The 17,400-nt window shown below is 40.8% G+C and overlaps 1 protein-coding gene across 1 annotated transcript in view; it reads right to left on the bottom strand.

Annotated features, from left to right (window-relative positions):
• Positions 1 to 17,400, bottom strand: part of LOC308307202 (histone-lysine N-methyltransferase 2C-like) — a 173,709-nt gene that overhangs the window by 68,516 nt on the left and 87,793 nt on the right. Inside the window, exons 37-49 of the mRNA XM_080752373.1 lie at positions 15,675 to 15,815; positions 14,502 to 14,534; positions 13,712 to 13,819; positions 12,666 to 12,780; positions 12,046 to 12,254; positions 11,579 to 11,652; positions 10,672 to 10,860; positions 9,867 to 9,992; positions 5,938 to 6,298; positions 4,223 to 4,691; positions 3,020 to 3,137; positions 2,674 to 2,931; positions 950 to 1,180 (exon numbers count right to left, since the gene is read on the bottom strand). Of these exons, the coding sequence (XP_080608499.1) occupies positions 950 to 1,180; positions 2,674 to 2,931; positions 3,020 to 3,137; positions 4,223 to 4,691; positions 5,938 to 6,298; positions 9,867 to 9,992; positions 10,672 to 10,860; positions 11,579 to 11,652; positions 12,046 to 12,254; positions 12,666 to 12,780; positions 13,712 to 13,819; positions 14,502 to 14,534; positions 15,675 to 15,815 (2,432 nt within the window). The remainder of the gene's footprint in view (positions 1 to 949; positions 1,181 to 2,673; positions 2,932 to 3,019; positions 3,138 to 4,222; positions 4,692 to 5,937; positions 6,299 to 9,866; positions 9,993 to 10,671; positions 10,861 to 11,578; positions 11,653 to 12,045; positions 12,255 to 12,665; positions 12,781 to 13,711; positions 13,820 to 14,501; positions 14,535 to 15,674; positions 15,816 to 17,400) is intronic.

Raw genomic sequence — 17,400 nt, 5'->3', positions numbered from 1 at the left:
TCAACAAACACTCTGACCATTCTTTTTGTTTGTTCTAGCTCTACTATAATGAGGCTCTCCAGCTGCAATACCAAAACGGCCTCTGTTTGCTCAGGGGCGCATCTAGTGGGGTTTTTCCACCCCTCCCCCCTCCCCTCCTCTTCACTCCTCCCCGGACCCCACGTTGACAACAAATAATGTTAATATTGGGCCAATACAAAAATAGGATAATGTTGCAGCTCTGATTATAGCCTACTGTAGGCCTATGTTGTATGTTATAGGCCTACTGTCAAATGACACAGGGCGACCGTTGCTAGACCAGACATTACAGAAAGTTAATCTACATTAGACAATCAACCCCACCTGCATTGTATTTATGTATAAAAAAAGTAAAAAAAAAAAAAAATGTTTTGAAAAAAAATGTTTTTTTTAAAAAAAAAAAGTTTTTTGAAAATAAGTTTTTGAAAAGTAAAGTTTTTTGAAAAAAAGTTTTTGAAAAAAAAAGTTTTTTGAAAAAAAGTTTTTTGAAAAAAAAATTTTAAAATTTAAAAAAAAAAAAATGTTTTGAAAAAAAAATTGAAAAAAAAATTTTTTTTGACTGAAAAAAAAAAAACGGGAATCCGTGTGACGTCACACGGATCAACTCTCAGAACAGCACTGTTCTGAGAACCCGTGGAAAGCTTTTCATCTCTGTCTTCCCAAAACCAGAGAAAGACACAATGGTCAGAAATAGGACTTTGTGAGGATAGAAGGTGCCAGTGGGACCCCAAAAAAAGGTTTTAAAATAGAAAAAGTGAAAATTCATGGTGTAGGTCCTTTAAGTGCGTTTGTCATAAATGTAATGCCGGTGATGCTATTTTCAAAGCCCCCTTAGATACATTGCTTATGGGTGGGTAAACATGTTGAGCTGGTCATTTTAAAAGTAGCTCTCAAGTCAAAAAGTGTGGGCACCCCTGGTTTATATAATTACCTGGCGGTGTGTCTGGGGTAGGGGGTACCAGGGTAAGGTGGTGGGGGACGGTTGTAGCCCACAGGGGGTCCTCCCGGGCGGTGGGGGACGGGCGTAGCCCACAGGGGGTCCTCCAGGCTCCTCCAGGGACCACCCTGTGGAAGGACCAGCGTGTCCACTAGGGGCAGTAGAGGGCCTCATGGACGTCTTCTGTTGCTGCTGACGCAAGATGAGCTGTCTGAGCCTCTGACGCTGCGCACACACACACACACACACACACACACACACACACACACACACAGTTAGAGGGCAGTGAAACTAGAGACTTCAGACCAGAACCAAACATGGATGTGCAGAAAATGTCCTGAAATTATTATTTTGTTTACTGGGAGACCCGGATCCATGTTTACTGAGGGACCCAGATCCACGTTTACTGAGGGACCCGGATCCATGTTTACTGAGGGACCCGGATCCATGTTTACTGAGACCCGGATCCATGTTTACTTTACTGAGGGATCCGGATCCATGTTTACTGAGGGACCCGGATCCATGTTTACTGAAGGACCCGGATCCATGTTTACTGAAGGACCCGGATCCATGTTTACTGGGGGACCCGGATCCATGTTTACTGGGGGACCCGGATCCATGTTTACTGAGGGACCCGGATTCATGTTCACTGAGGGACCCGGATCCATGTTTACTGAGGGACCCGGATCCATGTTTACTGAGGGACCCGGATCCATGTTTACTGGGACCCGGATTCATGTTTACTGAGGGACCTGGATCCATGTTTACTGAGGGACCAGGATCCATGTTTACTGGGACCCGGATCCATGTTTACTGAGGGACCCGGATCCATGTTTACTGGGGGACCCGGATCCATGTTTACTGGGGGACCCGGATCCATGTTGTCTGAGTTTCTCCTCAGAGTCTCCCAGCTGAGCTTATATATCATATCATAGTATATTATTATATTATATTATATCATATTATACTATATTATACTATATTATACTATTATATTATATTATATTATATTGTATCATATTATACTATATTATATTATATTATATTATATTGTATCATATTATACTATATTATATCATATCATATTATTATATTATATTATATCATATTATATTATCTTATATTATATTATATTGTATTATACTATATTATATTATATAATATACTATAATATAATAATATATTATATTATATCATATTATATTATCTTATATTATATTATATTATATTATACTATATCATATTATATTATATAATATACTATAATATAATAATATATTATATTATATTATATTATATTATATTATTACTAGGGCTGGGATGCGATTAAAATTTTTAATCTAATTAATTACAGGCTCTGTGATTAATTAATCGCAATTAATCGAATTTTAATCGCACATCAATATTTGACCTGAGAAGCATTTTTTTCAAGTAAAACACATTTTGTTGTACGAGTGAATCAACAACGAGTGAATCAACAAGTGAGTTTTTTAAATCAAAATTTCGCATCCACTGGGCCAAGCAAAGCACTCTGATCGGCTACTTCTCCCTTTGCGTTTGTTGTCTCTTCTTGGTTGGTGCATCGCTATGATCAGTATGCCCCAAACTGAAGGTTATGTGGTGCAAAAACTAAGTGCGATTAAAATGCGTAAATTGTTTTAATCGCGTTAATTTTCGGTAATTAATTAATCGCAATTAATCCCAGCCTTAATTATTACCTGTCTGAGTTTCTCCTCAGAGTCTCCCAGCTGAGGCTGTGAGCTGATTGGTCCATCCAGAGCATTCACACCCAACGCTGCCATCTCATTGGCTGCTGCCTTCTCGATTGGAGGCGGTCCCGGGGTCAAGCGGCTCTGTTCGAAGGGGTCGTGACCCGGCGTCCGATTGGCCAGGCCCGGGAAGCCCGCCTCCTCCGTCTGGCCGCCGCCGGGGGTTCTGGGAAATGAGTCCTGTTGTTGTGACCTTTGACCTGCAGACTGTTGACAGACGTTGTGATTGGTCAGACAGATTCTAACTGTGATTGGTCAGAGGTTAGGGTTAGGCTTGTGATTGGTCAGACTGTACCTGGTGGACCCTCTGGGCTAGCGGTTCCATCCCGGCTCCGCTGGGCGGTGGTCCTCCTCCCCCCGCTGGTCTGAGGGTCCCATGGCCGGGGAGGACGAGAAGGTTAGCATCCCCAGGTCTGGGAGAGAGTAGGATAGAAAGATTAGAGTAGAATGCTTTATTGGTCATTTTAATAACACACATTTACTTACATGACCAGTTAGTGTAACAATAAATCCAATACATCAGCTGATAGGTCCTTTTGGGCTTGATAGTTTCACACGCATCAACGTGTAAACTAACAGCAGGAAGGCCAATGTTAGGAATTAAATTACCTTTCAATATCAACGTTACGTTGCTTTTCAGAAGGTTTTCCTTCAGATTTCAGAGTGAAAAAGCTCACAGCAGCCTCTTATCTGGTCGTTGGTAAATAAGCCACACTGAGTGCACTCTACAACGTCACGCCCACTGCACTCACTACACTGAGCACACAGCCGGTGCGCGTTTCCCAACGCACCCTACGATCAAAGGAAGTACCTGGGAGTTAGGGGGGAGATCAAAGGAAAGGGGAGGAGTATACGATCTAAGGAAAGGGGAGGAGTCTAAGATCAAAGGAAAGGGGGAGGAGCATAAGATCAAAGGAAGTACCTGGGAGTTGGGGGGGGGGGGGGGGGGTAAGATCAAAGGAAAGGGGAAAAGTCTAAGATCAAAGGAAAGGGGGAGGAGCATAAGATCAAAGGAAGTACATGGAAGTTGGGGGGTAGATCAAAGTAAAGGGGAGGAGTCTAAGATCAAAGGAAAGGGGGAGGAGCATAAGATCAAAGGAAAGGGGAGAAGTCTAAGATCATAGGAAGTACCTGGGAGTTGGGGGGGGGGGGTAAGATCAAAGGAAAGGGGAGGAGTCTAAGATCAAAGGAAAGGGGGAGGAGCATAATATCAAAGGAAAGGGGAGGAGTCTAAGATCAAAGGAAAGGGGGAGGAGCATACTATCAAAGGAAAGGGGAGGAGTCTAAGATCAAAGGAAAGGGGGAGGAGCATAAGATCAAAGGAAAGGGGAGAAGTCTAAGATCAAAGGAAAGGGGAGGAGCATACGATCAAAGGGGAGGAGCATAAGATCAAAGGAAAGGGGAGGAGTCTAAGATAAAAGGAAGTACCTGGGAGTTGGGGGGTAGATCAAAGTAAAGGGGAGGAGTCTAAGTTCAAAGGAAAGGGGAGGAGTCTTACCTGGGAGTTGCGTTGGACGGAGGATTGGCCCCCTGCTGGTGGAGGTAGGTCTCGCCGCTCCTCAGGCTCGCCGGGGATTGTGGGTAGCGGTGGTCCGACGGCGCAGGGGGCAGGGCGAAGGGGTCCAGAGGGGAGGGGGGGTGGTGGGAGGGAGAAACCCTCCGATTGGCCGCCTGCGGCCCAAACTGGTCCAATCGCAGAGCGACGGGGGTCGGCGGGTGGGAGGGGTCGGAGTGGGGTCGAGGGGAGGAGGAGGTGAAAGGGGTGGGGCTACGGTGTGGGGAGGAGGGGTCCTGGGGGGGTCTCAGGGAGGAGGAGGTGAAAGGGGTGGGGCTACGGTGGGGGGAGGAGGGGGGGTCCCCGGGCCTCAGGGGGGTCTTGAACTCTGACATCATCCTGTGGTGGGCGGAGTGTCTGGACGAAAGGTCAGAGGTCGTTCCTGAGGGGGGGCTCATCACCCCCCGGGGTCCTGGGAGCACAGAGGTCAAAAGGTCAGGATATAGATCCTATAGGGTTAGGGTTAGTGAATAATATATCTATATATATATTAGTCAGGTTCACTATGTATTTTTGTTCATATATTCATCTTGTCTTTAAGAGATATGGATCATAATATCTCTTTATGGTGTTTAAACATTTATAGATATATTAGTCAGGTTCACCATGTATTTTTGTTCATATGTTTTGGGGATTAGTAACACATTTTGGGAATCTTTAGAGCATGGGGAATCCAAAAATCAATGTTGGCATTTACACAGACAACTGCAAAGTTGCAATTGTGGACGTTCAAAATGGCAGACATAAAATACATAATTTGTGCCATCTTGGCTTCTTCTTTTGTTTGTTGCTTTTATTTAATCTTGAGTACAATGTTGAGTTCTTTATTGTAATCCTTGACCTGTAACAGTTTCCAAGCCACGGGGGTAGATTGACAAGAATGATTAATTAGGCAGCCAGGCCACAGACGAAGATTGACGAGAATAGGCTATTTTTGTTATAAAACAACTCAAAATACATTATTTTTGCCGATTTAACAACAAGGGTTCCGTACGGAACCTAAACGCTTGTCTCCAGTGGCAGATCATGTGACTGAATGAAAACAGGAAGTGTACGGAAGGAAGTGACTCTGTTTTGTTGTGAAAAGACCTTAGAATGCATGAAACACAAACACACACTTTACTCCTCACCCGTAAGTCGTAGCTTCATTCGGAAAATAGATCTGAGCAGCTGGTGGCAACGCGGTTCCGAACGTTACCATCACATGCACGGAGCGCGTGCGCGGAGCGCCCGACGCAAAAGTAGGTATTAGCTCATTTTGTTAGCATGGTTGTATGAGTCTAACTATGGTGGAATTTAGCGTCACCCAGGGTACTGAAAGGAATGGACAGAACGGATAGATGTGTAAACAGTGTTTTCTTGTGGTCGTAAAAAAACACTGAAATGGGCTGGCATAGAAACTGTTAACACATAGGATTAGCATGTTTAATTAAGTTTCTATTGTGTTTAGAAGCCAAGATAGTACCACTTATGTATTTTGTGTCTGCCATTTTGAACGTCCAAAATTGCGGCTTTTCAAATGTTTGTTCAAAATGCCAACATTGATTTTTTTATTCCCCATGCTCTGAAGACTCTGAAGACTTTGACAAATCCCCCAAAATGTTGAAGGAATAAACACTTTTTAACAAAGTGAACCTGACTATAAACACACAACTCACCCTGCTGCTGTGACATCACGGGGGACGGAGGCCCCAGTGCATCGTGGGATGGCTGTGGGGGCGTGGCAGGGGGGCGGTCCCAGGGCGAGGAGGGGCGGGACGTGTGGGGGGAGGGGGAGTGGGGGACGTGGTGGGGGGAGAACCCCGAGGGGGGCGGGGCCTGAGGCCGGAGGAAGACGTCGTCTTGGTGCGGGTGTGGCCTGACCGGGAGCGGCGATTGGCTGCCCGTCTCGGGGGAGATGGGATGGTTCCCTAGCAACGTGTGTTGTTGTTGTTGTTGCTGTTGCATGTCGCTCTTCACCTGCTCCAGCTTCTGACACGCCTCTATCTTAGCTTGCTGCCTACTCTGCTGTCGTTGTATCTACACATTGATACACAACACATAGACATTTAAACATTAACATCTTAGCTTGCTGCTTGCTCTGCTGTCTCTTTATCTACACATTGATACACAACACCACACAGACATTTAAACACTGTTGTCTGCTGTCTCTGTATCTATAATAAAACATACTAACACATAGACATTTAAACATTAACATCTTAGCTAGTCCCCCCCAGGAATCCGCAATTCCGTGATCACGGAATTTATGGCGGAATTCAAAGCCACCCGTAACCCTAACCCATAGTAGGTAGGTTATCCTCTAAAATGTGGTTACTATGGGCATGGTTTGGATGTTAATGTAGTCTTTGCAACAGAAAGTAATTATTCTAACCACTAATTACCACTAACTATAACTATATAATTCTTAGCTTGATAACTGGTCATTTTAGGTTGTTTTTTAATGTCCGCGGAATCAAGCAGAATTCCGCAGAATCAGGATTGTTCTCCACGGAATCAAGACTTTTTCTCCGCAGATTCCTGGGGGGACAACTTAGCCTGCTGCTTGCTTTATTGGCGTTATATCTGAATGCAACATAATAACATAAATAACATAATAACTACACATAATAACACATAAATAACATAATAACTGGATCTGAACAACACCACATAGATGTTTAAACATTAAAAGTTCATCATAGTAAACTATAAGAAATGTACATTTAAACATAAATTAGGCTTTATGACATGGAAAGCTAGGGATGTTCTGTCTGTGAGTGAGTAGTTTAATGTGATGAATGGAATTCTACATTAACATGTTCTGTCTGTCTGTCTGTCTGTCTGTCTGTCTGTCTGTCTGTCTATGAGTGGTTTAATGTTATGAATGAGTTTCTACATTAACATGTTCTGTCTGTCTGTCTTTCTGTCTATGAGTGGTTTAATGTTATGAATGAGTTTCTACTTTAACATGCAGGGGGACAATCCTGTATCAACCCTGATATCCTAGAAACAAATCTACAGAAAACCACACCATATGAATCCTTTAAGCTAAAACACCATCATATGAATCCTTTAAGCTAAAACACCATCATATGAATCCTTTAAGCTAAAACACCATTATATGAATCCTTAAAGCTAAAACACCATCATATGAATCCTTTAAGCTAAAACACCATCATATGAATCCTTTAAGCTAAAACAACACCATTATATGAATCCTTTAATCTAAAACACCATCATATGAATCCTTTAAGCTAAAACAACACCATCATATGAATCCTTTAAGCTAAAACAACACCATTATATGAATCCTTTAATCTAAAACACCATCATATGAATCCTTTAAGCTAAAACACCATCATATGAATCCTTTAATCTAAAACACCATCATATGAATCCTTTAAGCTAAAACACCATCATATGAATCCTTTAAGCTAAAACAACACCATCATATGAATCCTTTAAGCTAAAACACCATCATATGAATCCTTTAAGCTAAAACACCATCATATGAATCCTTTAACTCTTTCTGTGCCAAATGCCAAAATGGCTCCAAGGTTCATGTGCCACCCATGAATTTTGATTTTTTTTTTAATTTTTTTGAAATAAAAATATACAAAAAACTCAAAAGACGTCAAAGACGTCATTGGCACTGAACGCCTTTGAAAAAAAAACGTCAAGAGACGTCATTGGCACAGAATGAGTTAAGCTAAAACACCATCATATGAATCCTTTAAGCTAAAACACCATCATATGAATCCTTTAAGCTAAAACACCATCATATGAATCATTTAAGCTAAAACACCATCATATGAATCCTTTAAGCTAAAACACCATCATATGAATCCTTTAAGCTAAAACACCATCATATGAATCCTTTAAGCTAAAACACCATCATATGATTCCTTTAAAGGGCCTACACCATGCTTTTAAAACTATATTTTTTGTATAAATATATGCTCAAAATTGAGTCTTAGACAGGTTTTAACCCTCAACAAACACTCTGACCATTCTTTTTGTTTGTTCTAGCTCTACTATAATGATGCTCTCCAGCTGCAATACCAAAACGGCCTCTGTTCACTCAGGGGCGCATCTAGTGGGGTTTTTCCACCCCTCCCCCCTCCCCTCCTCTTCACTCCTCCCCGGACCCCACGTTGACAACAAATAATGTTAATATTGGGCCAATACAAAAATAGGATAATGTTGCAGCTCTGATTATAGCCTACTGTAGGCCTATGTTGTATGTTATAGGCCTACTGTCAAATGACACAGGGCGACCGTTGCTAGACCAGACATTACAGAAAGTTAATCTACAGTAGACAATCAACCCCACCTGCATTGTATTTATGTATAAAAAAAAAAGTATGTATAAAAAAAAAAGTATTTTTTTTTCAAAAACGTTTTTTGAAAAAAAATAGTTTTTTGAAAAAAAAGTTTTTGAAAAAAATTTTTTTTTGAAAAAAAAATGTTTTGAAAAAAAAAAGTTTTGAAAAAAAATGTGTTTGATTTTTTTTTTGACTGAAAAAAAAACGGGAATCCGTGTCACGTCACACGGATCAACTCTCAGAACAGCACTGTTCTGAGAACCCGTGGAAAGCTTTTCATCTCTGTCTTCCCAAAACCAGAGAAAGACACAATGGTCAGAAATAGGACTTTGTGAGGATAGAAGGTGCCAGTGGGACCACAAAAAAAGGTTTTAAAATAGAAAAAGTGAAAATTCATGGTGTAGGTCCTTTAAGCTAAAACAACACCATCATATGAATCCTTTAAGCTAAAACAACACCATTATATGAATCCTTTAAGCTAAAACACCATCATATGAATCCTTTAAGCTAAAACACCATCATATGAATCCTTTAAGCTAAAACACCATCATATGAATCATTTAAGCTAAAACACCATCATATGAATCCTTTAAGCTAAAACACCATCATATGAATCCTTTAAGCTAAAACACCATCATATGAATCCTTTAAAAACACCATCATATGAATCCTTTAAGCTAAAACACCATCATATGAACCCTTTAAGCTAAAACACCATCATATGAATCCTTTAAGCTAAAACAACACCATTAGATGAATCCTTTAAGCTAAAACACCTTAATTAGAATAATCCTTTAAGGTACATCTAAGAGCGTCTTCTCCCTGCCCACCTTATGCACAGATATAATCTCTATTATATCAGCATCAAGTGGCTTCGAGTTGAGGAGAAAGTATCTCACTTTGACTTGAGAAAGTAGACACAGGGCGATGCAAACGGCTAACAACAGAGGAACGGGAATATCTTTGATGCTAACGCTAACGGCTAACAACAGAGGAACAGGGATATCTTTGATGCTAACGCTAACGGCTAACAACAGAGTAATGGGCATTTCTTTGATGCTAACGGCTAACAACAGAGTAACGGGGCCATCTCTTTGATGCTAACGGCTAACAGCTAACAACAGAGTAACAGGGGCATCTCTTTGATGCTAACACTAACGGCTAACAACAGAGTAACGGGGGCATCTCTTTGATGCTAACGCTAACGGCTAACAACAGAGTAACAGGGGCTTATCTTTGATGCTAACGGCTAACAACAGAGTAACGGGGGCTTCCCTTACCAGAGCCTGTCTTCCAGCCCCGTCTACAGAAGCCTGCCAGGGACATTCTTTATCTGCTGACTTTAGGACTTTGCTTTGGGGGAGGGGCCTTCCCTGGGGGAGGGGCTGACCTTCCACCTCATTAACCTTTTTAACGACAATTAATTAACAAATTAATTAACAGTTTGAACAAACGCATGCATAATTAATCTGACCCTCTGTCAACAACAACAACACATTAACAGTTTAACAAATGCATGCACATCAAACAGGTCAATGTATCAAGTAGCCTAATGATTTATAGTGGATTCATCATGCCCCCTGGTGGTCTGTCAATGACATTACCATCCATTTATCCCCCTAGCATGCATGCTACTGGTTGCTATGGTTACCTAGCATGCATCCTACTGGTTACTATGGTTACCAATGGTTGCTAGGCAGGGCGGGAGATTAAAACCTCAGTGAGAGCACAGCAGAGTGGAGTGTGTCTGTCCTCGTTGACGCATCGTTAACGCATCAACAAAGGCAGTTATGTGTCTGCGGTGTCAAACAGGTCGACATCTACTCTAAGATAGCATCAAGGCCAAGTGGTTGGCCATCGCTAGTGTGATCTAAAGTTGTGGAAGGGAAATAATTAAGCTACTTTGCAATGTAGTTAGATGAAAGTTATGCAAATGTGGTCGCGAGCATCGTTTGATTTCACTGATGAGTTGATTTCCCGCCCTGTTTCCAACTGATGATGATTAACACACAACTGTCTGTCAGTCAGTCAGTCAGTCAGTCAGTCATTGAACCAGTCAGTCAGTCAGTCAGTCAGTAAGTCTACCTGTCTGTATTTCCATTCCTGCTCGTGCTCAGACTCTCGGGGTTTGAACACGCTGTCTGTCTCCATTGGAATGGGGTCGTAAGGGGCGTGGCCAGGAAGCGGCTCCTGGGATTGGTTCATTTTCAGCGAATCACTGGAGACCTGCACCTTGTTCATTCGCTGCGCCGCCCGATTATCTCTGGCTTTGACCTGGAGACGGAAAAACACTGCTTTGAAGTAGTTGTATCTATAGTTTACATAAGTTACCTAGTTTAGAAACTAGTTTAGATTAGTTATCTAGTTTACATAAGTTACCTAGTTTAGAAACTAGTTTAGATTAGTTATCTAGTTTACATTAGTTACCTAGTTTAGAAACTAGTTTAGATTAGTTATCTAGTTTAAATTAGTTACCTAGTTTACATTAGTTACCTAGTTTAGAAACTAGTTTAGATTAGTTATCTAGTTTACCTTAGTTATCTAGTTTAGATTAGTTATCTAGTTTAAAAACTAGTTTAGATTAGTTATCTAGTTTAGAGACAGAAAACACTGCTTTGAAGTAGTGGGAACTAGTTTAAATTAGTTATCTAGTATAAACTAGTTTAAATTAGTTATCTAGTTGTAACTAGTCTAAATTAGCTTTAGTTTAAATTAGTTATCTAGTTGTATGAATATGAATGAACCAATATCGTCCATGTATCGTATTGTCAACCATGTATCGTGATATGTATCGAATCGCTATTAAAATGTATCGTTACATCCCTAATATAAACAGATCTATAAACTCACCACATATAACAGATCTATAAACATATAACAGATCTATAGACTCACCACATATAACAGATCTATAAACTCACCACATATAACATATCTATAAACTCACCACATATAACAGATCTATAAACATATAACAGATCTATAGACTCACCACATATGGAGCTCTGTCCTGAGAGTTTGCTTTCCTCCACAGTTTAGCGATCTGTTTCACTCTGCTGGACCACTCTGTACACACACACACACACACACACACACACACACACACACACACACACACACACACACACACACACACACACACACACATCTCATTGAAAATGAATTACTAGGATGCGGCAACCGTGTTCCGTCTGAAAGGAGCTTTAATCTGAACCTGGGTATTGTAGTTCTAAATCAGGTATTGTAGTTCTAAATGAGAGTACCTGGGTATTGTAGTTCTAAATCAGGTATTGTAGTTCTAAATGAGGATACCTGGGTATTGTAGTTTTATAACAGATATTGTAGTTCTAAATGAGGGTACCTGGGTATTGTAGTTCTAAATCAGGTATTGTAGTTCTAAATGAGGATACCTGGGTATTGTAGTTTTATAACAGATAATGTAGTTCTAAATGAGGGTACCTGGGTATTGTAGTTTCAGATCAGGATAGTTAACGTTAGCGAACAGAACCGGAGCGACGGTCGCCGCCTCCCCCAGAAGCTCCTCCTTCTCCCACTTCAACGTGCTCCTCTGGGCCTGTGACATCACTTCCTGTTCCGCTGGGCTGGCTGAGGGGGAGGAGCCCGGTCCCCATGGACCAATCACATCCCCTCCCATCTGGGTCAACTTCCTGTTAAATAAACATGTGATAAACATGTGTTTATTACTGGCGTACAACTAAACCTGTTTCTATCTCTAAACCATTATAAACATTTATTACTGGTGTACAACTAAACCTGTTTCTATCTCTAAACCATTATAAACATTTATTACTGGCGTACAACTAAACCCGTTTCTATCTCTAAACCATTATAAACATTTATTACTAGCGTACAACTAAATATGTTTCTATCTCTAAACATCAGGGTCAACTTCCTGTTAAATAAACATGTAAACCAAATAAACCAATGTTTTGTTTCTACAAACTCACAGTATAATGTAGATCTTCAAGCTCACAGTATAATGCAGATCTACAAGCTCACAGTAGAATGTAGATCTACAAGCTCACAATATAATGAACTGTAGATGTAATATTATTTACCTGTTGCTGTCAGGAAGAGGCGGAGCTCCAGAACCGCTCTGCATCATGGGAGGTGTAGTGAAATTAGACCTGACCTGGCCTGATGACCCTGATGACCCCCCCACACCGTTCAATACTGAGAGAGAGAGAGAGAGAGAGAGAGAGAGAGAGAGACATACAGAGAAAGGAAAGGGACAGAGAGAGAGAGAGAGAGACAGAGAGAGTTAAACAGGTCATGTGACATGACAAAAGTTAAATCAGACTGATCTGATTGGCTAATATGACTGATGATGTAACGTTGGGCACAGAGCAGTGTAAGCAGAGTGGCGTCACGCTTTGATCTCGCCGCAGACAGGAAGTGACGTCGCATGGAGCCTGTTCTCATTCTTAGTGAGCCTCTGCTGCTCTTCAGCCCCGTCAGCCCCCATTATAACCCAGGCATTTTCACTCTCTGGTAAGTAGACTAAATCACGTCTCTTTCACCATGTTAACGCATTCACGGGCCTCTCAAAGGTAGATAACATTATTAAAAGGGTGAAAAAGACGCCATTTAATCTACTTACCAGAGAGTGAAAATGCCTGGGTTATAATGGAGGTGGACGGGGCTGAAGAGCAGCAGAGGCTCGCTAGGAATGAGATCAGACTCCATGCGTTCATGCGTGCGCATGCGTAAACTAGGCTAAGTTAGCTTCTCACCATAGAGTAAATAGGCTTTCCACGTTTACTATGGGAGTCGACGGAAGTGTCATAACTCTCTCTTTCTATGACGCTGGTTGGGCCTATTCCCAACGTTACATCATCAGTCATATTAGCCAATCAGATTAGGGTAATGTATGTCAGTGTGTATTCATTATTATTCATTATGTTGTGAATCTGCAGCAGAAACCAGATTGAAAATGGGAATTCTGATAACAAATATTTAATCTGAATTTCATATAAAGATTATTAATATTTAATTCCACAACTTGATGTCAAAGTCAAGTTTGTGTTTCATTTCACTAACGGAGAACGCTATGATTACTTTCTCTTATAGTGTGTGTGTGTGTGTGTGTGTGTGTGTGTCTCACCTGTGTGCGTGTGCATGGGGGTCTTGTTCACAGTGGGTGTGTGTGTGGTGATACTGCTGGGACTGAGAACCGCCGAGAACAAATCCTCCACGTCCTGACCTTCTAGCTCTGTGCACGCACACACACACACACACACACACACACACACACACACACACACACACACACACACACACACACACACACACACACACACACACAGTTGAAGGTTACTTTAATTGGTCTCCCTGAGGAGAAGATGGACAACCAGCAGCAAACACAACAATACCAGTAAGACTCCCTAATCGGGAGATAAGCGACCATCAGGTCGCAGTGTGATTTTAGGGCAAAATGTGTAGGAGCAGTGTCCAAAAATGGGTTAGAAAACATGGTGGTGCCTGGTGGTGGCGCTATATGGGGCAGATCCATGTTGATGAGATGAGTGTAGACATACCGTGTACCGATTTGTGTGATTTTAGGGGAAAAATTGTAGGAGCAGTGTCCAAAAATGTGTTTTGCAAGAATCATCCTCTTGGTGGCGCTAGAAGAGGGTCATGTGAGAATTGACGTTGTAGTTTGGCAGGCAAGGAGTGTGTGTGCAAAATTTGGCATGGATCGGGGCAACGGTTGCGGAGATATGAGCAGGGCAAAAGTGTGACGTGTGAGGTGTGACAGACAGACAGACTGACTGACGGACAGCTGGTGGAGGTTTTGATAGTAAATGCGACCTGACGGTCACAACAATACAAAAAACAACAGTAAGTAAGTAAGGTGCACAGTGACAGATACATGTACAATAACAAGGTCTTACCAGGTATTTTGTAGAGTTTACTAAGGATGGCTCCTGGAAAACAAACAAAAAACAAAACATCAACAACTGGAATAACTGCTGTACCAGGTCAGGTAGGATATCTTATAGGTCTACACCAGGTCAGGTAGGATATCTCAGTGTTTCTCAACCACTGTGCCTGGGGACCTTTGGTGTGCCCCTAAGAAGGGTCAAGTGTTGCCCCTTGAAACTGCTTGAAAGCCAGTATTGTATTTACCATTTTAAAATGATTTAAACTAATGATAACAGCCGATCTACAAGCACACAACGCCTCGCGTTGTGTGCTTGTAGATCTGCTGTTTTCACTACTGTTGTGCGACAGCCTTGTATGATGAAGCAAGGCTTTATATTACTTTGAGAAGAAACGTACACATCTGAAACTTGGAGATACAAGGTTTCTTCCCGACAGTGACGATATTTACACCCCCGTATTATGTTGGTGTGACCATGGATTCTTGGGACATGAAAAGTGTGCCCATGCAGGAAAAAGGTTGAGAAACACTGGGATATCTTATAGTCTCCATCAGGTCAGGTAGGATATCGTACAGTCTCCAGCAGGTCAGGTAGGTTCTTGTGGGACAGCAATGTATGGAATTGACCAATTAGGATGGAATATGAAAAAAATCTGATCCGTCTTGATCACATGACATAACTGACTATAGAGATAATGTGTACATATTTGTGATGTTTGGACAACATCTACAGAAAGAAAAGTGGCAGTGTTGTAGTAAGTATTGGGTGGCAGTGTTGTAGAAGGAGAATTTACCCTATCTATCAGCTACCTACCACCTACCTACACACACCATCGGTCACCATCTTGTCCAGTTCAGGACTAGTTAGTAGATAGTATATGTAGGTAGGTAGGTAGGTAGGTAGGTAGGTAGGTAGGTAGGTAACTACTAACCATCGGTCACCATCTGGTCCAGTTCAGGGTTAGTTGGTAGGTAGATAGATAGATATGTAGATAAAAGGGGGGCAGTATAGGAGGCATTATAGGAGGTAGGGTAGATAGAGAAACTGCTTACCATCAGTCACCATCTGGTCCAGCTCAGGACTAGTTAGTAGATAGTATAGGTAGATAGATAGATAGATGGACAGGGGGTAGTATAGGGGCAGTATAGGGGTAGTATGGTAGATAGGTAGGTAACTACTAACCATCGGTCACCATCTTGTCCAGCTCAGGACTCAAGATGGCGTCCAGAGGTTCTTCCTGTACAGCTCTCTGGCCACGCCCACCACTTCCTGTTGGCCGGAGGGTCAACGAGGGGTCAGGGGTCAACGAGGGGTCATCAATGACTAGAGAGAGAGAGAGAGAGAGAGAGAGAGAGAGAGAGAGAGAGAGAGAGAGAGCATGTTATGGAAACTTGTCCTAACATTAATGTTCAAATCGCCAGCCTCACGGAGACGGATACGTTGAGACGCACATTCCTATTGTTCCAATCCATGCAATGTGTAATCACAGCGTTGTTGTTTAACAAACAAAACGATTACACGAACAGCTTAGTCGTCTAGAGCAGGGGTTCGTAATGGCCAAATATGGGTAATTCTTTTTTTGAGAAAAAATTTTTTTTTGAGAAAAATAATGTTTGGATAAAAAAAAAGATTTTTTGAGAAAAAAAAAATGTTTTGAGAAAAAAAAAGTTTTTTGAGAAAAAAAAGTTTTTTGAAAAAAAAGTTTTTTGAAAAAAAAGTTTTTTGAAAAAAAGTTTTTTGAAAATTTTTTTTTTTGAAAAAACATTTTTGAAAAAAAATTTTTTTTGAAAAAAAAAAGATTTTTGAAAAAAAAAATTGAAAAAAAAAAATTGAAAAAATAAATTTTTGGGGAAAAAAATTTTTTTGGGGGAAAAAAAAAACGCTTGCGCACACACGCACGCACGCACACGCACACACACACACACACACCCCCCTCTGTTGTAATTCGATACTCTACTCTGCTCAGCTCCTCTCCCCCCTCCCTCCCCCTCCCTCCCTCTGTAACTTGATACCCTGATGATCATTTTGACGTTTCAGCACTGGCCAGAATGTTCAGAATACTATGTCAGGACTGGCTGCTCTGCGTGAGGCGAGATGTTGTTAAATTGAAATAAATGTTTAAAATGTGGACAGTTGTAAATTTTCACGTTTGTTCGACGTGGTGGCTATGTTTGTGAGAGGTGTTTGTGAGAATTTGTAGCTAAACATTCTGGTTTAGGTTTGCCACCAATTGCTCCAGTATAGATGCTTGATAATACATTATATATACTGTATAAGAACCATTATACTGTTATAATACATTATATATACTGTATAACAAACATTATACTGTTATAATACATTATATATACTGTATAACAAACATTATACTGTTATAATACATTATATATACTGTATAACAAACATTATACTGTTATAATACATTATATATACTGTATAACAAACATTATACTGTTATAATACATTATATATACTGTATAACAAACATTATACTGTTATAATACATTATATATACTGTATAACAAACATTATACTGTTATAATACATTATATATACTGTATAACAAACATTATACTGTTATAATACATTATATATACTGTATAACAACCATTCAGTGCAACAATGAGTCTCTTACTCCTTTGTGCAACAACGCCCAAAGACAAGCAGTGCAAACAATAAATAAAAAGCCTGGTGATAGAATGAGCTTGTAGATCTGTTTTCTTTTTTTTTCTTTTTTTTGAGACACCAACTTTAACTCATTTCCAAGAACAAAAAATAGTCACTATGAATGATAAACATGATAAATAATAATAATAAATAATAATGAATGAATGAATGAATGAAACATTGTATGGAGCACCTGGAGATATACTGTGTGTGTGTGTGTGTGTGTGTGTGTGTGTGTGTG

The sequence above is a fragment of the Nannobrachium achirus genome (genome assembly GCF_963921795.1).
Source record: "Nannobrachium achirus genome assembly, chromosome: 21".
NCBI lineage: Eukaryota > Metazoa > Chordata > Actinopteri > Myctophiformes > Myctophidae > Nannobrachium > Nannobrachium achirus.
This window is presented reverse-complemented; position numbering and strand designations above follow the sequence as displayed.